This window comes from Carcharodon carcharias, chromosome 28 (genome assembly GCF_017639515.1).
Source record: "Carcharodon carcharias isolate sCarCar2 chromosome 28, sCarCar2.pri, whole genome shotgun sequence".
Classification (NCBI taxonomy): Eukaryota; Metazoa; Chordata; class Chondrichthyes; order Lamniformes; family Lamnidae; genus Carcharodon; species Carcharodon carcharias.
The window spans coordinates 39533915-39558705 of NC_054494.1; the positions used below are offsets into that span (position 1 = coordinate 39533915).

The window sequence follows — 24791 nt, forward strand, 5'->3', positions numbered from 1 at the left end:
TACAAACAAAAATGAAATATCGTCTAAACAACAGAATATTTTCTTAGCAGTCATATACAAAGACATGAGATATATATGCAAAAATGGCACACGTTTTACCACATGACACTGCATATAAGCATGGAAGTCCTAAACCTTAGCTGATATCAAACGTGCCTAGTAGTTGCCAGTTTGAGGGTAGCACTGGTTAAAGATTAGGAACAAGAAAGCAGACCTTCAAAGGAAAGCTTGAAATTGTTTTAGGCCACTTCTATGTTAAATCCAAATAAAATCCTAAATTCTACAGATTGGATCAGTTTGTACATTTGCTCACTGGACACAAGGCAAACACTATGCCAAAGTTTGGAGACTTTTAAAAGCAACTCTTAGACTGTGAACTTAGTTGAAACAAACATAGATCATGCTATTGATATTGAGAAAGAAACAAAGAACAAAGAAAAGTACAGCACAGGAACAGGCCCTTCAGCCCTCCAAGCCTGCACCAACTTAGGATGTTGTTAACCAATAGAACAACTGCACTCATACTTAGTTACCTAGTCGATTAGGAAAATAATGTGAACAGGTAATTTTTAAAAAACAATCCAAAACAGCAATTGTTTGACGAGGATTTAATTGTCAAAAATCAAACATTTCAATGTTACTATGAATGAATGTTAAATTAACTACCAATAAAAATGTTAGCAGTGTTAGCAATAATAATTCCAAAAAAAATTCCTGCAAGGACTGTTCTGATATAAGACCTGAAATGTCAAATCGATTTTCTCCTCCACATATGCTGCCCAACCGGCTGATGATTGAGCGTTTTTTGTTTTTAATTAAGTTGTAAGATGTACTCAAATCCTAGTACATAATTGGTTATACGTACTTTTGGCCTAATATAATCCCAGGTAAGTTCACACAGAATGTAAATTCCAGTTGATTCACAAGGTCATAGACCTTTTTATTTTCACTACTCTTTAATATATCAATTCATTAAAATCCCAAAAGGTTGTCATGAAGATGCTCAAATCTAGCTTACCTGTTAAAAAATCCTGGATTGCAGCAATTAGTGGTTCCCCATTTCTAGGAGTTACCAAATTGGCTTTTGTCTAAAGGCAAAAGAAAAAGAATTGTGTGGTAATAAACTAATTCAGTTGTGACCACTTTTGTATGTATTCAATGCTCCAGAGAATAGAACATTGTTATTGAAACTAATTTGTAAATTAGATCCATTCAGGTAAACAAGGCAGCTTGGATAAACAATCTATAGCAGAATGCAAGTTGTAAACCAAAAAAAAGAATCTGAGTATCAATCTTCTGACTAAGATGACCATGATACTGAGGAAACAAAAATAAAAATAGCTGGAAAAACTCAGCAGGTCTGACAGCATCTGTGGAGAGGAAGACAGATAATGTTGAGTCTGTACGACTCTTCATCAGAACCGTTCATCGCTTCTTCAGTTCTGATGAAGAGTCATTCGGACTGGAAACGTTAACTGTCTTCCTCTCCACAGATGCTGTCAGACCTGCTGAGTTTTTCCAGCTATTTTTGTTTTTGTTTCAGGTTTCCAGCATCCACAGTATTTTGCTTTTGTGACACTGAGGAAGCTGCTTTAACAAGGTTAAGGACATTTGATTTACCTGAGTTTGTCTTCATTCCTCTGTTGTACTCTAGCTTCACCCAAGTATGTTGGTTGAAATTTGGTACTTACCAATTGGAGTTCAACAAACAGGGTGCTACTGGTGTTTTAACCAACATCTTTCCCAGGACTACCAAGTAACAACTCATTCACCTAATTTACCCTTTGTAGGTCCATGCTGAACACAGCTTGGCCACGTTTGCCTACCAAACAACAGTAATCACACTTCAAAAGTAATTATAAAGGCAAAATACTGTAGATGCTGGAAATCTGAAACAAAAACAAAAAATGCTGGAAAAACACAGCAGGGCAGACAGCATCTGTGGAGAGAAAGACAGTTAACATTTCAAGTCCATATGACTCTTCTTCAGAGCTAAAGAGAAGTAAAATTGTGGTGAAATTTATACTGTTTAAGGGGGGTGGAGCAGGTGAAGCTGGATAGAAGGTCAGCATGAGCAAGTGACAGATGGCCCTAGTGGGGGAGGGGACGGTGGTGGGAAAAAAAGGAACGAAAATAGGCTAAAAGGTGGGGATAAAACAATGAATAAAAAAGAAAATAAATTTTAAAAAATAAAAATAAGTGGGGAAAAAAAATAAAAATTAAAAAATAAAACTGAATAGTGAAAAAAGGGGTGAAGATGGAGGAGAGAGTTCATGGTCTCAAGTTGTTGAACTCAATGTTAAGTCCGGAAGGCTGTAAAGTGCCACCACTAAACACATCTTCTCTTTACCCTACCCCCACCCACACGTCGGCATTCCGTAGGGACTGTTCCCTTCAGGACACTCTGGTCCACTCCTCCATCACCCTCAACACCTCAACCCCCTCCCAAGACACCTTCCCATTTAATTGCAGAAGGTGCGACACCTGCCCCTTTACCTCTCCCCTCCTCACCGTCCAAGGGCCCAAACACTCCTTTCAAGTCTTCCCTCAATTTAGTCTGCTGCATTCGCTGCTCCCAATGTAGTTTCCTCTACAATGGAGAGACCAAATGCAGACTGGGTGACCGCTTTGCGGAACACCTTTGGTCTGTGTGCAAGCATGATCCAGACCTCCCTGTCGCTTGCCATTTCAACACCCCACCCTGCTCTCATGCCCACATGTCTGTCCTTAGCCTGCTGCATTGTTCCAGTGAAGCTCAACGCAAACTGGAGGAACAGCGCCTCATCTTCCGATTAGCACTTTACAGCCTTCCGGACTGAATATTGAGTTCAACAACTTCAGACCATGAACTCTCTCCTCCATCCTCACCCCTTTTTTATCTCCTTATTTCAATATTCAGTTTTATTTTTACATTTTTTTTTACCTATTTTTATTATTTTTAAAAATTTATTTTCTTTTTCACTCATTGTTTTATCCCCACCTTTCAGCCTATTTTCGATTGTTTTCCCATCACTGTCCCCTCCCCCGTGCCCCAACCCCCACCAGGGCCATCTGTCACTTGCTCATGTTGTTCTTTCCAGAGTGCTTACCCTAGTCCGGCTATTATCATATTCTGCTTTCTACCCTTAATGTCACCATCAACACCTCCTTTAGTCAGTACCACCACCATTAACACCCCTTTGACCTTTTGTTTATGACATCTTTGGCAATCTCTCCTTTGCCTCTAACTATCGCCGGCCTTCTATCCAGCGTCACCTGTTCCACCCCCCTTAAACAGTATAAATTTCACCACATTTTTACTTCTCTTTAGCTCTGAAGAAGTCATATGGACTTGAAACGTTAACTCTGTCTTTCTCTCCACAGGTGCTGTCTGACCTGCTGAGTTTTTTCAGCATTTTTTGTTTCTGTGTCAAATGTAATTATGTTGTAAGCATGTTGGGATTTCTCAAAAACATTGTAACATGATACACAAGTTCCTTCTTTAAGTTTCCTTGTCAATGTTCATATTCATAGATTCAACTACTTAAAATACGTGTTAAATTCCTGTTGATAGCATCCTGTTAATTGTTCTGGAGCACCTTCTCCTGTTATGAAAATTAGGCTGAATGACTTATAATATCTTGGTTCATGGTTTACTCATTCATGAAAGATAAGGATCCATTCACTACTCACAATCCTCTGAAATAACTCCTGAATTAATGAACATCTTATATGTATTAACCCAAACCTCCTCATTATTTCCTTAAGATTGTATGGTGTAGGTCATCTGATTCAGATGCCCTGCCCTTGAGTTTGATAATAGGCTTATTAACTCTGATGTATTATAAAACTTTGAGGCAGTGAAGAAGACAGCTGGCAATTCATTTGCTATATTAAATTAGCTACAGAAAATCAAATGTAGGTGATATTTCAGTTCAACTCCAAAGCATTGCTGTGTTAAAGAATATATTGTTATTAAACTCCACTTACCCCCATCAGAACAAGTGCTTCAGCCTTGGCTTCCTCAGTTTGAGGAAGATGAAGATTCATTTCATCACCATCAAAATCTGCATTATACGGTGTACAGACACACTCATTGAACCGGAATGTTCTGTGTGGTTTCACCTTGGCCTGAAATTTTTATCAATGCAAAAAAAGGGGAGAAAGTGTTGCAATTTCCTTTTATTTTGGTACACGTTACATCTTACAAAAGTTATTAGTGATCCTGGTTTCAGACTGTCATATAAATTGGACAGGGTTGGGGGGGTTGGGTGTGGAGGGAGGAAGTGTAAGGGTGAACAAATTGTACAAATTCTGTTTCTGCAAGTTGCAGACTGCATTTCAGCTAAATATATGGCTCGCTTTTTTAACTTTCTCACACCTTGCATACATGCCAAAAACCATCAAGAGTACAAAACGTTAGCAAGGTGTTAAAGAACACATTAGTTGAAATATATTTTGCAGTAATGTACCACAGAAGCGGATGTACAAAATCTTTTCAAATTATTTTTATGTACTTCAAATATATGATGCAACTGAAAAGACCAGTATTAAACAATTTGTTTATTCAACCAAAGGTATGAATAGTGCACTTTTTACATCATTTCATGTATTACAAAACACTTACTATATGGGCCATGATGCTGAGTTTGTGCAGGGACGGTTGTCTATTGAACAGCACTATATCACCATCAATTAGATGTCGTTCCACAATGTCACCATATTTCAGTTCCTGTGCCATCTTTTCCCTATTTCCATATCTTAGAAACCTTTAAGGAGACAAAAGTTAGGCAGTGCATGTACATAAACATATACAAAAATGAAAATCATGTTGCCCCTAGAATAGTAATTTGTGCTTCCACGAACCAAAATTTTTGGTACAAATATTGGGTAGCTGCTAAAATATTAGTAAACAGTAAGGTGCACTCGAAAGTACAGTAATATGCCATAACCAATACGATCACACAAAAGAGCAGTTTACAGAAAATTTCACTCTATAAGCTCTCGCTTCAAAAGAAAGCTGGGAAGATATGCCAGACCACATCACTTAACCTCACAATCACTCCATGGTCAGAACAGTGAAAGTGCCAAAAATGGCAACTTTTTCTAAAAAAAAAACGTTATGCATACATCTATAAATAATTGCTTGTGATGGTTAGTTCACAGAAAGTGGTCGGCTTGCATTAGTGAGCTACAGTTACGTGGTCAATCCGCACTGGTTAAATTTCTATGATACACCAGCTCAAAGCTTGAATCATCTATCCTGGAAGTCAAACCCAACCCAACACTTTGCTACTCCAATGTACTGCTAAAATTGCAAACTTCTCAAAAAAAAGCCAGCTGAGGGAATTGCAAAAAAAAGCACCAACTTCATCAAGTTTCAAGTCTCCATTCTGTATCATTTCTGAAAGAAAACAAGCTAATCTCAAGAACAACATTTAAAATTAGGATAGGAAAAATGTAAATCGAGATCCTTCAGCTATAAACTAAAACTCAAAAGGAAATGATCACCTCTTCAGATTTGTGTGCCGCTGCTGAATGAAGTTAGCTCCAGGGTGTACTTCAGGTCCATTGCGTACAAGTTTCCTCATGAATTCCAGGTTGGCTTTTGTGACCTGTTGTAAAAATATCTCGGTGAATATGCTTCAACAGATACTTTCTAATATAAAAAAAATTCTTAAAGGAACTCACCCTTTCGGGATACGTCAGGATTTTTGCCACATGCACTGGAACCGCTACTTCGTCGATACGCAGATTAGGATCAGGAGAGATTACAGTTCTGCTGGAAAAATCCACTCTTTTTCCTGACAAGTTTCCTCGAAATCGACCTAAAGTTTTATTTTGAGTAAAGAGTTACTGTTTAGTAATAAAAAATTCCTCCTGTATGATGGCTGTGGTGTATTGTTAGCATTCTGAGGGGCTTATAACCTAAAAAGCTTTTTCAGTCTGACAGACTGCAATAAATAATTTGCTTCAGTATATTGTTTTGTCTCAACCTCTGAACTTGTATGGTTTGTTTTTTGGGTGAAGAGGGTAACGACAGAAATCAAGATAGAATGGAATTTAATGAAGATCTAGAGATATTAATGTAGGAAAACAAAGCACAAGAAAAATTAGCCAAAGGAATCAAAAATTCCTGAGGGAAGTGAAACCAACCCAAATACAGCCAATCTATTTTTAAAAAAAACTCACTTCTATGTAGCAAACTAAAACTTTCCTGCTTCTTAACTGCACAGTTATTCAAAGAAATACACAGGAGATCATGTATTTTTATGGCACCTGAATTCACGATCCAATTTCTGAAGATTTTTCTAACCTCACTGGGCTTTGGAATGTTGTATCGGAATGCTGTAACTGCATCAATTATGGAGACACTCTAATGTGTTTACCTTATTGAGTCTAGAAAAGCATGTTCACACATTTATTTTGCATAATTAACTGAGCTTTCCTCTATTTATTTCATGACATACAACTTGCCTGGCTGAGGACAAGTGGTTGACTTGCTTCCCAAGTCTCTGACAATGTCATTAGATGTCCAACAAAAACGGTTTGGGTGATTTAGCCTGATATTTTTTCCTCTCATGTAGGAAGCTTATGCTCTCTGTTTCAACAATGCCATGGCAAGCAAAGGGTTGTGTGATGAATTCTGCTGTGCCATCCTTATGCATTTCTATCTTTTCAGATGTCGGACATAATTTTAAAAAATTTGTGAAGTAGCATGGAGATTTCACAAAGCTAGATCAAATCATAAACTGTAAACTAAATGCTTCCATTTTGATAAGTGGGTCTAGTTAGGGAAAAAACAGATTAATTTGAAATGTTAGCTGCTGCTTCCTTGATGGGAAAAGGCATCAGCCATTAAGATGCTTAGCATTATTCTCCTCCAATAATCAAAGTTTAAGGGAAAAATTACACTATTAATGGATAAAAGACATTTTCAATTGAATAAAAGATTATATAAAAAAAAAGCAAAAAAAACTATTGACAGTTACATGATCTGTGTTATATAATCATCCTTAATATTATATGGATCAAAGTAAATTTAAAAATATGCAGCCTTTGCTGCTCTGAGAAATCGAACGTCTAGCAACGTTCTGTACAACCCTCTTCCTTTTTCCCTCGTCATCAACGAGGATACCACTGAATTAACTAAAGACCAAAAAATGTCAAGTAATTATGAATTTTGTTTCATTCTGTTTGGAGATAGATCCTTCAACTATTTAACAGAAATAAGTTCACTACATTGCCAAGTAACCTACCCTGTTTTCCTTTCAGCCTCTGCACAAAACCCCTGGTCCATTTCTTGGGTGCCATATTGAGAGGAATGCCAGAAAGCTCACTATTGATGTAAAGTGCACATTGTAATTGTAGGAAGTCCCAGTCTTCCATGATCATCTGTGTCTTTGCTCCAGACATTCGATGCTGAGGAAGCAAGAGAGTTCATGATCTAATTCTGTGCTCTGGAGTGGAGAGCTGCTGATGGGTTTTGAACTGAAGTTTACAAATGGACTATACAGCAAGAATTCCATTATTTTTAAGTACAATTCCATTTCCCTCATTTTATAACCTTCACAAAGACAAAATTAAAGTATGTTTGATCTAACCATTTTCAATCCAATTCCATTGTACAGAGTCCCAGTGTTCAATTCATTAAATCTGCCTGTGCCTCTGTGAAGCAGTCCAAGATATCTTTTTCACATCAGTTACACTATAAATGCCAGTTATATCTGTTTACCTAGAACATCTTTTCTCCTCATACTTTAATTCTTTTAAATTTTCTCTTCTCTGTAACTTCTGTCTTCTATCACGCAAATATTCAAGATACTCACACATTTCTTTAGTGATATATCTCTTATCTTTTTAAAGCTTATGGTATAGAGCAAGATGAAATCCATTGTATATTGGGTGAGAGGAGAGTACTTGGATCAGGTGCAGATGACGTTGGGAACACACTTAAATGAGACAAAGTATTTGGGCTGGGCAGGACTCAAGTATAGGTGCCGAAAGGAAGTGGAAAATTTGGAAATGGAGTGTGACACCATGCCACAGATTGGGCTTTGGGGGCATCTATAGTATATCTGTTTGGCGAGGGAGTAATAATTTCCTCGTAGGGAGGAAGCACAGTGAAAAGAAAAGCAGAAAGACTATATAAGAAAGTTTTTTTTTGTGAAGTGCAAAATTTGCACAAGAAAGTTAAGAAAACAGTTTCCTAACATATGTTTCACATAGACTGGTCTATTATTTCAAGCTAGTGAAATTATTGAATATTAAAAATGCAGAAAATAAAATCACAGTGGCCACAAGATGGTGTGTGGATTTTGTTGAGAACAAGTCTGAAATGTTTGCATTTGTACATTATGGTGCTTAGTTATTATAATTATGAGGTTTAAAAGATCACCATGTTTTGGGACTGTGTCTTTAAATGTAAGGCAAAATGAAAGAGGTCATGTGACTGCTCTGAAGTCTGCCTGACAGCAAGCCTGGGTGGTTTTATTGTTATAGATTAAAGGGGTCCCAGAATGTCTTACTGCGAAGAAGATGTAAGGTGTTTACACTTGCAGACAGTGGCAGCAGCCTGTGTGCTAACAGTGAACTGGGAGTCTCCAAAGTCCCAGAAAGGTGTTGAAAATGTTGGCCTGTAAACAGTTGTGCTTTAAACTGTCCATTTACTTCCAAGATCAAAGAGAATTGGGGTCCAGGGATATAAGCAGCATTTCTACCTGGATACAAGATCCATGTAATTCACACTGCCATGGAAAAGCAAACCGAGGAAGCTATTTCAAAGGTCAGGTTACAGGCTTTCCTAAAATATTACTGAATATTGCAGACAGTTGGGTTAGTCGGGAGAAAGTAGCTAGAGGCCGGAAGTCTCTATGATTCACTGCACCAGAACACAAGCGGAAGCTTGTGCTCGTTAAGAAAAGACCAAATTTGCTAGGAGTTAAAACAAAGTTGGGAGATTCATCTGGCTTGCACGAGAGGGAGGATCTCCAGCAATACTCTCGCCGTGAAGGGCAGTTCTGGGGTTAGAGTTACCAAGCTGAGAAAGGAAAAGAACAAAAGTAAACCCAAAAGAGCTAAGGATCATTTTGGACTGATTCTGGGAGAAATTAAAGTCTACTTAAAGGGCAGTGAAACCTATATATGATAGTGGTTTCTCGGTTGTGCTAAAAATAAGAAGGGGGCTGGTCTATTCCGTTCTGTAGTTTAAAGTATAAGCTGCTTACAAAAATAGCCTTTAATCAATCGTGCTTTTAGTCTTTTGAAGCAAACATCTTCAAACATGAATTTGTTGCGTCATCCGTTCAGCTATTACCTGGAAGTTTGTATTTGTTTTAAAACTTTTTTTTAGAAAGTTAACGGTCTCTACAGGCATCATTATACTAATAACAAAATATATCAAGAGGCCTTGAACCTGCTATAATCATCCACGACTAATGTCCCAACACTATTTTGTTATCAAGTGTGTAACTTCTGTACTATACACAAACATTAAAATTTCCATATGACATGCATACAGACATAGGCAATGTTTGAGAGAAGGAAATAAAGCCACAATCACACTCGTACTTTCATTTTCATTAACCTGATACCAAATAGAGCTCCTCTTATGTTGTGATGACTCTAAGGGCAGAATTCTCCTCCCCCACCCCCGCTGTGGGGGGCAGGGGGGGGTTGTGCGGGGGCAGGCACGAACCTGATCGGTGCCCCTGATTGGGTCCGTGCCACTATTTTACATGGGCATGTGCGCAAAAGAGTGCAGAAATCTCCCTGAGGCACAGAGGTGCCTCAGGGAGATTAGTTTAAATTTTAAACATCGAAATAAAGAAATTAAAAACTTTTAAAACATGTCCCCTCATGAACTGGGACATGCGAATGAAGTTTTAAAAATTTTTTTACTGAATTTTTAAACACTTCATGAAACCTCATCCCGCCCGTGGATGAGGTTCCATGAAAAATGCGAAGGCCACTTGGGCTCTTCGCCTGCCCCCCAACCTTACGGTTGGGCGGGCAGCTCATTTTATTAATTCAATTGGTTTTTAACAGCCCTTAATAGGCCTTTGACAATTCAGCAGGCGGGCAGCAGAGTCAGTGAGCGGGTCCCACCCCCGCTCATTGACCCAAAAATTCCTCCCTAAGTAAACTTTGGAACATCAAAACTATTTCCTTCAGTCTTCTCCAGGGAATATTGCTCTGAATCAGACTTAATGCTAAAGGGATTTTCACTGCAATGGTCCGAGTTCAAATACAGCCCATTCTAACAGTCTGGAAGTCTGGTCTCTGGCTGCTCGTAACACACAATCTGTAGAATAAAGCCAGCCAGGATTAAGCACAAACTGCAATATGAAATAGATAAAACCCGGTAGGAGGGCTTCTTCGAAGAAATAGAGATTGCTGCAGTTGGGTGGGGTGATGGGGAGAAAGACAACTAATCGAACTTAGGTCAAGAACCAACTGAGTAAAAGATAGCTTCATTTTGCATTTGGGCATGCTCAATACCGATACTATTTGTAAAAATCTTCCATTTCCAAGATTCCTCAAGCAGAGACAAAATTATGCCCAAAAATCAATGTAACACAAGCACATTTCCTGTGGCGTTACGCACAAGTCAGAAGATGTGCCTCTTACAAGGACTGGAACAATATAGCACAGCCCAATATATTATTCCACAGTTGGGGAAATATCTGTCCTTTTAGTGTTCTTAAATACAGACATACTTTGGCAAAGCATACTTCACCCTCTTGATGCTAGTGAAATTTCTTTGGAATTATCAGTTTCTTGTGCTTTTTATGTATAAAAATGTAAATTTTAGATCAATAAGAATTTGCATTCATATAAAATTTGTAGCTTAAGTAGAATACCTCAATTCTGAAGGATGTCTAAATTTGCATAGGGACTTAAGAAAATCAGTTATTTGAATAATGTACCATCTTATAATGCATATGGGGAGACAATTCTCTTAAGTCAAATAAATTCTAATATTCAAACAATTCAAATTGCAAGGTTATTTAATTTGACTACACAGTCCAACATTTAATCTATTTGTCTTAATTCCTACCACTGACATGAAAGAAGCTACTTTGTAAGAACTGGAAATACACAGGGTATAATGGCTGTTGGGTAAGAGTGGAAACCTTTGTTAATTTATCTTTAACTTACCAAGAGCACTGAGGAAAGAGTCAATTGTTAATATCTATATTAAACGTTACACATTTTTGACTACAGGTTACAGACCATTCCTACATATAAAACCAAAAGGTAGGTATGGAACAAATATACTCTAGGGACAGCGACAAGCTTACATCTGTTTAGGCTGATCTTAGCTAATGCTTTACATTTACAGAAACTGTCTTTTTAAGAAAAAAATATTTGGGATCTGTACTACTTATTTTAGAACCCTGTTAAGGATGCAAAATGTAATTGTTATTATATTGTAGCAATGATCAGTCCACTTCAGTTCCACGTATTAAACAGTACATGCTCATCAGCAAATATTACATCATAATGCTGTACAAAATGTTAATACTAGAAACATGGCCTGACCTTTTTAATCACATCATTTAGGAAGATAATTTCTGTCAGCTTCATGGTTAGATCATCTTCATTAGTCCCCGATTTCAGGTCACTGACCACTGAAGGCCTGATACAAAGTGGAGGAACCAATAATCGAGTAAGGACTAAGTCTGCAGGCTTCCCTGCTTCCAGGTTCATAAGAAGCAATGGGATATCTTCTGAGGGAATTCTTTTAAATATGTTTAACACCACAAGAGGGTTTAAATTCTCCTGAAAGGTGAAGAGATAGCAAGTTGTACTTTTAAAATACATTTCTTTCAGATTTCGGTGATGTATAATCAATGCTACATTTAGAAATCTGCAAACAAACTTTAACTTTTAAGAAAATGATGTACTGTAATGAAGTACAGATTAAAGTATATATCAAAGATGTTTGTGCTTTGCACAATGTACATACCTGTCAATACTCAAGATAAAACATCAGCTTCGTGAATACCAAACAAAATTTCTTACTCATACATTTCCAGAATTGCTTTATCCAACTCAGGGTCGTGCGTAGTCGGAACCTATCCCGACAGGCAATGAGCGCTAGGCGGGGTACACTCAGCCCAGGAGAGGATGCAAGTCCATCACAGGGAAAACACTCACGCACACTAAGGGGAAATATACTGTAGCTAATCCAACTAACCAGCACGTCTTTGGTCAGTGGAAGGAAACTGGAGCACCTGACAGAAACCCAAGCAAACACAAGCCGAACGTGTGATCTCCACACAGACATCCGAGGTCAGAATTGAACCCGGGTCCCTGGAGCTGTGAGGCAGCAGCACTAACCACTGTGCCACCATGCCGCCCAAAATTTATAAACACTAATAAATAGATTTACTAAAATTAGAATGTTAAAGTTAATTTTATTGCAGAGTTGATATTCTCCTTAATGAATTGTTATATTGATTGCTGGGCAGCTTCACAAACATAATTCTCACATTACCTAATGAAACAACCGTACCAATCCACTGAACTAATAAAATGATCCAAGAAAGTTGATTTTGGTAATAAGAAGCAGAATTTGTATTCAAGAATTTGAATACCACAATACTAACTTGAGCTCTTCCAAGCAATGCCTCCACCTCTTTGTTATGTTCTATGGCTATATCAAAAGACTGTAGAAAATCTGATACCACAGGATCCATCACTTTCTTATTTGTCTTGTACTTTTCGTGAATAATTTTCAATAAGCCACATTTTTTCACAGGACCTATTTAAAACAAAGTGCCAATATTTTTAACTTGTTAGAACATTGAAATACAAATAGCTGACCATTTTGAGATAAGGGCATAACAAATTTTTAAGTACTTGGGATTTATATAATGCTTTATTACATTTCAGAAGTGCCCCAAAACACTTCAACTTGAATAAATTACATTGTACACTCACAATATGGCGTTGTCAAACGGCAAATCCCCAATAAAGAACAACGTGGTGAATGAACAGTTAAACCCTTTTCTGGTGGTCTCGGGTGAGGCAGGGATGTTGAAGGGACAACCTATTCTTTAAATTTCCTTGTCTGTATTCAATAAAGTCCTGAATGAACTATAAGAACAGGTAAAGGGGGCCTCACTTTAATGTCTCATCCAAAGGACAGTGCCTTTGGTAATGTTGCCTTCCTTCAGCACTGGAGTATTAACCTAAATTACCTGCTCAAGCCTCAGCGTGGAACTTGAACCTATGACTGTCTGGCTTAGAGACAAAACTACTACCAAGCTGACACTTCATAAAGTCAGCGATTTTAAAACTGATTTATTTTTCATATGCAGAACATTTCAGTTACAGAATATTTATTTTCAGGCAGGGATCCTGTTGAAAAATAAGAACAGTTCATTTGGTTGACTTCCTTCTTAACTTGAAGAACCTTCAAAAGTGTGTTATCAATGCAAGATTTTCTGATTGGATATGAGGTTTCTTATCAGATGCTACTGACAAGTACAAGTAAAGCTTTCTTTTTAAAAGATTACCAGTCTAATCAAGATTCTTCTGTACCCTGCCCAAATGCCCGCTGTCAAGATGTTCAATTGTTTACAGGCAGTCATTACTACATTTTGATAACATACTACATTCATAATTCAGAAGTATTCCTCAATCTCTCGTATCAGCTATCTAGCCAATTCAGAATTATGGAAAGGTTTGTGTTATGGAATCTTCTGTTACAAACTGGAGTACAATTTGAACTAATATCAATTTTCTTTTTAACATTCAATCTGTCTGTGTTGAATTCCAGCACAATTCACAAGTAAATAATGGAACATGGAGTGCATCTCACTGCACCACCCAGCTATATTCCATAGCTTACAACAGTCATTTTAAAAAAACATTAACATGTAATCACTCTGATCCATAAAAAGGCAGAAAAATGGTTGATATAGTAACTGAAACTTTAATATTTTTTCCATAATTAATTGGATACCAGTAGTTTTACAATGGGCTCCTACCATTGAAGGATCCACAACATTGACAGAAGGTCTTTTTCCTACATTTTTCAGAGACTTTCTTTTTTAGGCCTCGCTTCTGAAGATAAGTTAAACCAGGTCGTTTCAATGTATCTAGAAACAGCTTCTTTTCTTCTTGAGACAGCATGATGTGAGAACATGTTTTACAGATCATCTGGGAAAAGAAAACATAGCAAAGCATGATCAGTTCAAATCATCAGCCTTCTGGACAGCTGCATGCAGTCTGTATGCAAGACACAGTGGGCTGGATTTTTAATCCAGCGTTGGGAAGTGGACATGGGGACAAGTTCCAGGTCCTGATCCAGCATGATGTGCTTTAGACATGCCAAATGCAATTTTCAATGCTCCAGCCAATTAAAGACCAAGGAGCAAGCTCACTGTCCAATCAGGGACATGGGCAGGCTCCTGACATTGGAGGGCCAATAGGTGGTCCTGCAGCACTCAGGTCAGCAACCCCACTGGTTGAAGTGAGGACTGCAGATCGGGACATGCCTCCAGTTGTATTTCACTGCCTGCAAGGTTAACTTATTTTTAAAAAAAGTCTCAGCTGCCTGGCTGTGATCCTGGACGGGTAACCCTTCTCAGGGATGGCCAGTGATGGCCTGGCTACCGTTATGGGTCGGGAGGGGGAGAAATTGGGTTGCCCATTGCTTGATCCATCGTGGTCCAGTACGATGTGGGTTGCCAGCACTGCTGACTGGAAATCTATAGAATTGTCCTCATAATGGGCTGCTGATCTGACCCTGAGCCTGATTCTTCTGATCTTTCAAAATGGCCTATAGTCAGGATCATGGCAGAGAAATGGCATGCAGGCCAGCAGTGCCAAATTGTGTGTCCGCCCACGTTTCTTAAAGTCCAGCTCAGTCAAATCTGTATAAACTAACTCAAAAAGACATTCATTGGGACCGAAAAAACTTGCATAGTGAAATATACAGGGAGCACTCTGTTTAGCATGAACACTCCAAATTACAAACTAACGAAAAGTCTTCAATGCAGCAACAGCTTTTAGAACTTAAAAAGAAAAGCACACAGGTCAGTGTGAGGGTGCAGTGGTTTGGGGAAAGAAACAGTTATTATTGAAGGGGGTCTTCTTCATCCAGCCACTGGGAAACCACTCCGCCTTTGGAATTGAATTCATGCTATGTCAGGGATAAAACTGTTTCCTGGTACTGGGTAAATAGCTTTCCATTCATCAAAACCTATATCTTTCACAAAACACATTGTTGCTCACACCGGCCTCCCTGCAAACAGTGAGAGGGGACATCTTTTCTTGAATCCATACTGTGTCCAGACACTCATCTTGTGGCTGCTCACAGCTCCTCTCTCCCTGCCATTGTCTTCCTTCCTTCAATTTCTGATAGTGGATCTGCTCCTTTGAGGAGTTTTGGTTTAGGGGGTTAAGATGGATGGCTGTCGAGGTCTCCCTGCTGCTCTAGTGAATTGAGCAGCTCATAAAACCCACCTAACATTGTCTTCCTGCACACTCACTGCTCAACCAGAAAACTGCAGCTTCACTGCGAATGTGGTCTGTTGTGCTTTTCTTTTCAAATGCTCTCAATCTGTTCAAAATCTTGCCTTCACAAGCTTCAATGGCACAGCCTGCCATCTCGTTTCTGCTTTTTTGCCCTATGACTGCGCTAATGCTGGTTAAGTAGAACTAAAAGACCCAGTCCTATAGTCTCTGCTCCAAACAAGAGCAGCTTGAAACCAAACAGGAACTTAGACTGTTAAACTAACTGAATTGAGCTGAACACTGGTGAGGGGCTCTTAGTAATGCTGCAGCTGATTATGTGCTAATCATAGGCCTGAATCTTCTGAGGAATGGTAATCACCAATGACTGACACTCCGTTCTCACCTTTCTGCGCAATGCTGGAGCTGAATTGTTGAACCTCCTGTCCTGGTTTCTCCAAAAATGCGGAGTGTATCTGAAATGGTACGGAAATTGTAGCGCTGGACCGTCGGAGGAAGGCAAGCCACGTCCCTTATTTAGGGCACTAGCTGGTAAGCAAAGAGTTTAAATGTCCCAAAGCTTCTTTAAAAAGCTACGGAGAGAAGGTGGGTGGCTGAGGTAAGGAGGTAGGGATGCGGGTGGGGAGGTGGGTATGGCGACAGGTGGATGAGTGGGGTGGGCTGAGAGGTAGTTGGGCCCGGACGGGCTGTCAGGTCGGGCAGGGAAAATCAGGTGGTGGATCAGGTCCAGTCAGGGCAATCCGGAGGTTGGGTCGGGGTGGGGGGGGGGTCAGGCGTTACGGTCAGTTTAGGATAGAGTGGGGGATTCAAGGGCAGAGGGGTCAGTGAAAGCGATTGGATTAATTGTATAGTTACCCAGATGTTACAACTAGGTTTTAATCTAACAAACATTTCCTGGGTAACTATCCAGGTAAGTAAACGAAGACTGTCCGAAGTCTCCAATTAAATCAGAGTTGGAGAATTTTTTGTGAGTCCTGGGGAACAGGGAAATTGCCCATCAAAAGTTCAAACTTCCCCAGTAAATCCCACGGAGTCAGTGTACTGGGACATCCATGGGGTCCCGTAGTGGATCTTCCAGGATATGCCCGGTCTCTGACAATCCGGAGGCTGGAAGATGTGGACCTATATTTCAGTTGATTCTTCAAGATTGCTGGAAACATTTTTACATTACATAAAATGACCATTTTGAAAATAAGGACACCTGTAAATAAGGCATATAGTTTTGTCTTTGCTCAAACGCAGGTACATCCATCAAAGTGAATAATAGTAAATACTTTGATAATCTCTGCGCACTTTTTTCTACACAGTGACATCAAACACTTCCATGCTGGTTTATGTCACTGTATCACAGGTGGCCCAATTCACAAAGTTCAACCCAAAGTTCAGACAGCTTCCTGCTGCATTATGACATTTCCATTTTCCAAGCTCCTTCCTTTGAGCCAGATTTTAAACCCTGACAAATGAAAAAAAAAATGCAGAAAAGTGGAAACTAGTAGAAACTAGTTTCAGAACACAGGGCAGTTTGCCCTTCACGTCTAAACAAGTGACTTTTGTGTAGTCAGGATTTGAGTCAAATAGTATTGTCCAAAGAACATTCTGACATGATGCTATTCAGTCCCCTTCAAAGGTTGGTAAGATGTGTAAAATCTAGTCAATTTACTAAGGTAGTTTGTACAAAAGCTCCCCCTATGGATATGAGATTTTTAAAGGTTATGCCCTGTTTATCATCATTATCAGCTTTGCCAATGCCTATTTTTGCTTCCCAAATGCCATCCTCCAAGGTTAGGTTGTGGAAAGGCTACCAAACACATCTGCCCCACAGTAAACCCTGTTTGCCCAGTATCGCCATGCCCCAATGGATCAAATTTAAAGTTTTGCTCTCTTCATGGCCTCATTCTACCCTGTCTCTGATACATTTTCCAGCATTGCTTCATTTCCCTGTGCATCGCCCTATACTCTCCACTTTGGAGTCTTTTCGTTGTCTAAACCCTATTCTCTCTCACAAACACTGTCTCTCCACCTCACTGCCCATCTTAAAAGGCCACATTAAAATCCATCTCTTCCACTGAGCTTTCAGTTATCTTTCCTGATCTTCCATTAGCGATTCAGGACAAATTCCTTTTTTGAAGTTTCAGGGCTGTTTTTCTACTTGAGAGGGTCTACATAAATGAAAACTGCTCCTATTATTAAATTGTATTTGTATTCACTATTAAAATTCACTATTCGCTAAAATCTGACATAGATCAGCCACACTTTTCCTAACCCTGCTATTTTGTTTTTCCACAAATGATTTCTAATGTGTTGTAGCTGATCATTACCACCATGAATTTTCAGATATGAAAATTAATAGGCTCCTCAAAACAGTGAGTTACAGAGTATGGCCAGGAAGCTGCTAGAATTGGATCTTTGTGGCTACATGTTAAATTTTTGCCTGGGTTGCAAGATCTAACATCCAGAGATTAGACGTTGCACTGATGAGGGGACCAAAAGCTAACCGTTTGAACATCTGGACCCCACACAAAATCTCAAGAGTGAAGTCCAAAAAGTTAATTGTATTGCAGTACCAGATTTGTACAATTGAAGCCATTTCATTAAATTTCATTAAATTTTTAAAGATATAAATCATTTATGAAGTACAATGCTAGGCCATTTAAGAGGTTATATGCTAGCAATAGAGAAAAAAATCATGGGTGTGTTTTTCAAGACCTGTTGAACATAATCTTCTGGGGGTTAAAAACCTAACAGTGAAATTGCCACATTTAAGGCAATCATCCACAATGCTAGGAACATAGCATGCTTATGCACAGACATTCACCCATCTACTATAACCATGAATGTAATAGAGAGTAGTTATTAATCTGTATACTGTCCCTACTCTGAATAAAGAACACTTAAGGAACCAATTTGAATCCCATAGACTGCTGACCAGCAAGTACTGCAGTAGTCAGCACATTAAAAACAACTGTATGTTACTTCTCCTTACCTGCAAGATTCCAATAATTGCTTTAAAATAACCAACATGGAAACATGGCAGCTCCAAATCGATGTAACCATAGTGTCCAATGCAATCAGCCAGATTCTTCCCACATGTTTCACATGGGCGATCTTTCTCACTAGTTCCCTATTGAGGTACAAGAGTTGAGCTAGATTAAGAACATATAGTACTGCTGCAGCTGTTAAGTGACAGATTAGTAAAGTTACAAAACATACTTTAATAGAAAAATTTGCTTAAATACACTTAAATGTATTTCCTTTCTGGGCACAGTGAACTTATTGTTTGACACTTTGACAGTAGAGGGAAATGGGATTCAATGGAGAAAAGATGGACCCCTTAATTTACAATTGACACTTCAAATAATTAAACTGCATCCATTTAACTTCAGAAAGGACAAACACTATACAAACTATCATTGTGTTAATTAGCAACATTATTTAATTGTTTCATTTCAAAATGCAACTTCTAAAGATAGTTATCTTATCCTACTTAGTAAAAGGTGCCCTTTGCCAACACGTTGGTGTGAACGGGTTCTGAGCTTACCATGCGATGGTCCAGTACACCATGTGACAAAGGAGTATGGCTGTTATCCTGACTATACAGGTTTTTGCTGACTACCTGGATGTGCGCTTGCTGCCGCATCTGTTCTGCAGACTTCATCCCAAAACAGATGTGGCTTCTATGTGAGAAAGGAAACCAAAAGTCATTACGGTCTTGTGTACTGCATTTAACAAAGACACAGGTCAGCCTGAATTAAAAAGATGTAAGCTGTAAAATAGCCATTTTAAATTTACCATCTATTATATTGTTCAAATATTGGTTTAATTACCTGCACTCAACACTGTTGTCAACAGACCACCTATAACTCCAGAACTGCACTTGATATGTCAAGTACCTTCTTTGTCAGGTACCCAACATTTGTTCTATTTCATGACTGCACGGTTCACAAAGAATCACATTTTAATCAATCAAAATGGATAAAATTTATTGAAGCACAAATATGGCAATTCTATGCATGCAGTTAAGTTTCTTATGCTAGTGAGAACTTTCCTGTGTGAATTTTGCAGGCCCAGTAGATCTTGCCCCTTATTCCACCAACAAGGAAATAGTGAGAACTGATCCTTCAGGCTTGTACAACTGAAATGGCCAAATCCAGCTTTCTAAATATCCTGGTACTTCCAATACTGCAACACGGAGGGTGAATTAATAAGGTCTGGGAGACATTTTGCTAATAATTTGGCAAAAGCACCAACTCAATGAAGTCTGTTGAAGACAGGGGGGGACCAACATACAGTGGCATTCCCAAAATAAACAAGGCCAAAGTAACACTTTTTGAGACCTGCTGTCTCAGAAATTCATTTGATGTTACCACTAACCCAAGCTCTTCTATTATCCCGTAGAGTTTCAACACTCAGTTGAATCTTAAGCTCCCCAGCAACCCAGCCCAAACCACCGCTTAACCCCAAAATTCTCTAGTCCCGCACCTCCACCCCCGCAAGATACCAGGTTTGGTTGCAAAATGACTGAAGAAATCACCCATGTGTACTCTAAATTAAATATAATGGACAAGTCTACACCTGCCTTATCCTGGTCTTCAGGTCACTGTAGACATGAATGTTTGGATGGCTGTAATAATTAATGGACCAATTAAATACTTCTACTATTGACCCCTACTGTATCGCCCCCTACTCCCGTTCAGCCAAGCCCATGTCACCTGCTATTCCCACCACTCTCACACTCCCCCTCTCTTCCTTACATCTATTCCATATTCCAACCCCTACAAGCATTGTTCCAACCCCCTCGTCTACCTCGAACCTTCCTCTCCCTCCACCCCCTCCCTTACCCCCTCTCCTATCCCTTCTCCCTCCCATATCGTCTCACTCTCTCATCTGTTCCCCCATCCTATGCCACCACTCCCCCACATGCCTTGCCCATGTCTCCACCCCCTCCCACTCCCCCCTCTCATCTGTACCCCCCACGTCTCTCCCCTGCCCCCACCTCAGTCTCTCCCCTGCCCCCCCTAACGTCTCTCCCCTGCCCCTCCCTCACGTCTCTCCCCTGCAGCCCCCTCACGTCTCTCCCCTGCACCCCCCTCACGTCTCTCCCCTGCACCCCCCTCACGTCTCTCCCCTGCCCCCCCTCACGTCGCTCCCCTGCACCCCCCCCCGTTGATGTCGCCTCCCCCGATGTCATCCCCTCCCAAATGTCTCCCCCCCCATCAATGTCTCTCCCCTGGCCCCTACTGTCTCCCCCTGCCTTCCCCCCAGCCCACTCCTGTCTCCACCCTCCATGCCTCCCCCTGCCCCCCATGTCACCACCCTCCATGCCACCCTGATGTCTCCCTCACTGCATTCCCCCCATGCCTCCTAACCATGTTTCCCCTAATGCATTCCCCTCATGCTTCTCCTCCTCATGCCTCCCCCCCTGCCCCCAACCTTGCGGGGAGGTTTGCTAGTGCTGTTGGGGAGGGTTTAAACTAACTTGGCAAGAGGATGGGATCCTGAGAGGAGGCTTAGCAGGGGGAGATGCACAGCCAAAATTAGAAGAGAGAGCAAGTGAGTCTGGAAGGCATAGAAATTATAGGCCAGTTAAGGCACAAGGGAGCTTGGCAAGGTTGCAATGGTATTTATTTTAATGCAAGGAGTCTGACAAATAAGGCAGATGAGTTGAAGGCACAAATTAACATATGGAAGTATGATGTCATTGCTGTCATAGAGGCATGGTTGAGAGAGGGGCATGATTGGCAGCTCAATATTCCAGGATATAGGGTCTTCAGGCGAAACAGGGAAGGAGGTAAAAGAGGAGGGGGTATTGCAATATTGATCAAGGAATCAATTACAGCAGTAACGAGGAATGACATCTTAGAAGGCTCCTCGAATGAAGCCAACTTAAAAACAAAAAAGGAGCAATCACATTGCTGGGAGTGTACTATAGGCCCCCAAACGGTCAGTGAGAAATGGAAGAGCAAATATCTAGGCAAATTTCAGAGAAGTGTAAAAAAAAAAGGGTAGTAATAGTGGGGGATTTCAACTTCTCCAACATTAACTGGGTTAGTCATAGTGTGATAGGTTTAGAGGGAGCAGAATTCTTAAAATGCACCCAGGAGAACTTTTTAAACCAGTACATAGAAGGTCCTATAAAGAGAGGGGGTGGTCCTGGACTTAATTTTAGGGAATGAAGCTGGGCAAGTGGTAGAGATATCAGTGGGGGAACATTTTGCAGATAGTGATTATAACTCCGTTAGATTCAAGGTTGTTATGGAAAAGGGCAAGGATGTGCCAGAAATCAGAGCTCAAAATTGTGGGAAGGCTGATTTTGATAAGATCAGATATGATTTGGCCAGTGAACTGGGATCAACTACTTTTAGGTAAATCTGTGTCAGGGCAGTGGGGCTCATTCAAGAAGGAAATAGGGAGAGTACAGGGCCAACATATTCCAGTAAAGACAAATGGTGGGACCAACAAATCCAGAGAACCCTGGATGTCGAGGGATATACAGGATTGGATAAAGAGAAAAAGGGAGGCTTATCGCCTTCGCCGAGGGCTCAAAACAGCAGAAGCCCTAGAGGAGTATAGAATGTGTGGGGGGGAACTTAAAAAGGAAATTAGGACAGCAAAAAGGGGGCAGGAAAAAAACATTGGCAGGTAAAATAAAGGAAAATCCAAAGTTATTTTACAAGTACATTAAGAGTAAGAGGATAACTAGGGAAAGAGTAGGGCCCATTAAGGACCATAGTGGTAATTTGTGTATGAAGCCAGAAGACGTAGGCAGGGTTCTAAATGAATACTTTGTGTCAGTGTTCACAGAATCACAGGAGAGACACGATATGGGCGTGGAAACCAGGCAGAAGGACTGTGATATAATTGAAGAAATTAGTACAGACATGGAGGAAGTTCTAAGTGATCTGGCAGGCTTAAAAGTAGATAAATCTCCAGGCCCAGGTGAAACGTATCCCAGGCTGTTGAGTGAGGCAAGGGAGGAGAAAGCAGGGGCGCTGGTAATAATTTTCAATACCTCTCTGGCCACAAGAAAAGTGCCAGAGGGCTGGAGGACAGCCAATGTGGTACCATTATCCAAGAAGGGAGGAAGGGATAAACCAGGGAACTACAAGCTAGTCAGTCTAACCTCTGTGGTGGGGAAACTATTGGAAGCAATGCTGAAGACAGAATTAATCTACAATTGAGAGGCAGGGATTAATCAAGGGCAGTCAGCATGATTTTGTTAATGGGAGGTCACGTCTGACCAATTTGATTGAATTTTCCAAAGAGGTGAGCAGGTGTGTAGATGAGGACAATACATTTAACGTAGTCCACTTAGACTTCAAGGTTTTTGATAAGGTCCCGCTTGGGAGACTGATAACGAAGGTAAGAACCCATGGAATCAAGACAATTTGGCAAATTGGATCCAGAATTGGCTGAGCGGCAGGAAGCAGAGATTGATGGTCGTGGGGTGTTTTTGTGACTGGATGCCTGTGTCTAGTGGGGTTCCATAGGGTTCGGTCTTAGGTCCCTTGCAGTTTGTGGTATATATAAACGATTTAGGCTTGAATGTAGGAAGGTTGATCAGAAAGTTCACGGACAACACGAAAATTGGTGGTGGTAAATAGTAAGGAGGATAGCCTTAGATTATAGGAGAGTATAGATGGGCTGATCAGTGGCAAATGGAATTTAATCTGGATAAGTGTAAGATGATGTGCTTGGGCAGGACAAACAAGGCACGGGAATACACAATGAATGGTAGGACCCTGGGAAGTACTGAGGATTAGAGGGATCTTGGTGTGCATGTCCACAGGTCTCTTAAGGTAGCGGAACAGATGGATAAGGTGGTTAAGGAGGCATATGGGATACTTGCCTTTATTAGCCGAGGCACAGAATATAAGAGCAGGGAGGTCATGCTGGAACTGTATAAAACACTGGTTAGGCCACAGCTAGAGTACGGCGTGCAGTTGTGGAATCCGCATTATAGGAAGGATGTGATTGCACTAAAGAGAATGTAGAGGAGATTTACCAGGATGTTACCTGGGCTGGAGAGTTTTAGTTATGAGGGGAGATTGGGTAGACTGGGGTTATCTTCCTTGGAGCAGAGGAGATTAAGGGGGGGACATGATTGAGGTGTATAAAATGATGAGGGGCAAAGGCAAGAAGGAATTTTCCTCTTGGTGGGGGGATCAATAACCAGGAGGCAGAGATTTAAGGTAAGGGGCAGGAGGTTCAGAGGGGATGTGAGGAAGAATGTTCTCACCCAGAGTGCGGTGGGAATCTGGAACTCGCTGGCGGAAAGGCTGGTAGAGGCAGAAACTCTTAAACATTTTTGGATGTGCACTTGCAATACCCATGGCATTCAAGGCTATGGGCCTAGTGCTGGAAAATAGGATTAGAACAATTAGGTCCTTGTTTAACCGGTGCAGGCTCGATGGGCCAAAGGGCCCTTTTCTGTGGTGTAGACTCCATGTCCCCTCCTCCTCCCATTCCCCCTCCCTCCTCCTCCTCTTCCTCCTCCTCCTCCGTCCCCCCCCCCCCCCCCCCCGAAGTTGCGACCCTCCCACTCACATTTTCTTGGCCACATCTGTCTCCCTGAACTGCTCCTTCACCATGATGATGCCGGTAAATGCGGACACGCGCCGCCCGCTCCAACCGCCGTGGCTCCGGCTCCGGCTCCGGCTCCGGCGCTGACCTTCCAGCCGCCCTCCCCCAACAGCGCCACCCGGAGGCACTCAGGCTGCCGCCGACTGCCAGAGGAAAGGGTGCAGCAGCGCATCTAGTGGCCGGAGTGTGACATTGCTGTCAGCAGCTGAAATGCATTGGCTGAAAAGGTGCTGCAAGCAGTTAGAATGATAACGTTGCCTCCAGTTGAGGTGCATCTTGCAGAGACGCCGCTGTCTCCAGCGGCCTGAAAAATCCCACAATGGAGCAAGCCACATAAATGTTGGCCGGACACTGATATTAGGGTGTGAAGCCAACACAACTGAAGCAGAAGATGTCTTTGGCAGGTGACCCAAGTCTCACTGGCACATGAAGTGAAAGTTGCCATAGTCCCAGAGGACCAGAGGCTCTCTCTCATCAGAGAGAGATGATTGGCGGTGAATTTAACCTGAGGGTCACCATACCTCAGGTGAGGGACAAACGTGATGACCTCAGCTGGTATGGGAATTGAACCTACACTGTTGGCATCACTCTGCATCACAAACCAGCCGTCCAGCCAATACAGTTTTGAGGCCTCAACCCCTTTAGGCAACTTGTTCCAACCGTGATTGCCTTCTGTATAAAAAAAAACACTCCTTGGCCTGAGCCCTAAATCTGGCCCTTCCAGCAACGATGTACCACAAAGC

The 24791-nt window shown here is 40.9% G+C and overlaps 1 protein-coding gene across 3 annotated transcripts in view; it reads right to left on the reverse strand.

Moving 5' to 3' along the window:
* Window positions 1-24118, reverse strand: part of polr3a (polymerase (RNA) III (DNA directed) polypeptide A) — a 65949-nt gene extending 41831 nt beyond the window's left edge. For all 3 annotated transcript variants that reach the window (XM_041176471.1, XM_041176470.1, XM_041176472.1), the window contains exons 1-12: window positions 24013-24118; window positions 19007-19142; window positions 18452-18589; window positions 13980-14151; window positions 12594-12748; window positions 11524-11763; window positions 7239-7401; window positions 5671-5807; window positions 5491-5594; window positions 4607-4748; window positions 3970-4110; window positions 1019-1088 (exon numbers count right to left, since the gene is read on the reverse strand). In XM_041176471.1, coding sequence (XP_041032405.1) covers window positions 1019-1088; window positions 3970-4110; window positions 4607-4748; window positions 5491-5594; window positions 5671-5807; window positions 7239-7401; window positions 11524-11763; window positions 12594-12748; window positions 13980-14151; window positions 18452-18589; window positions 19007-19142; window positions 24013-24056 — 1642 coding nt within the window. In that variant the 5' untranslated portion in view covers window positions 24057-24118. The remainder of the gene's footprint in view (window positions 1-1018; window positions 1089-3969; window positions 4111-4606; window positions 4749-5490; window positions 5595-5670; window positions 5808-7238; window positions 7402-11523; window positions 11764-12593; window positions 12749-13979; window positions 14152-18451; window positions 18590-19006; window positions 19143-24012) is intronic.
* Between the last annotated feature and the right edge of the window lie 673 nt (window positions 24119-24791).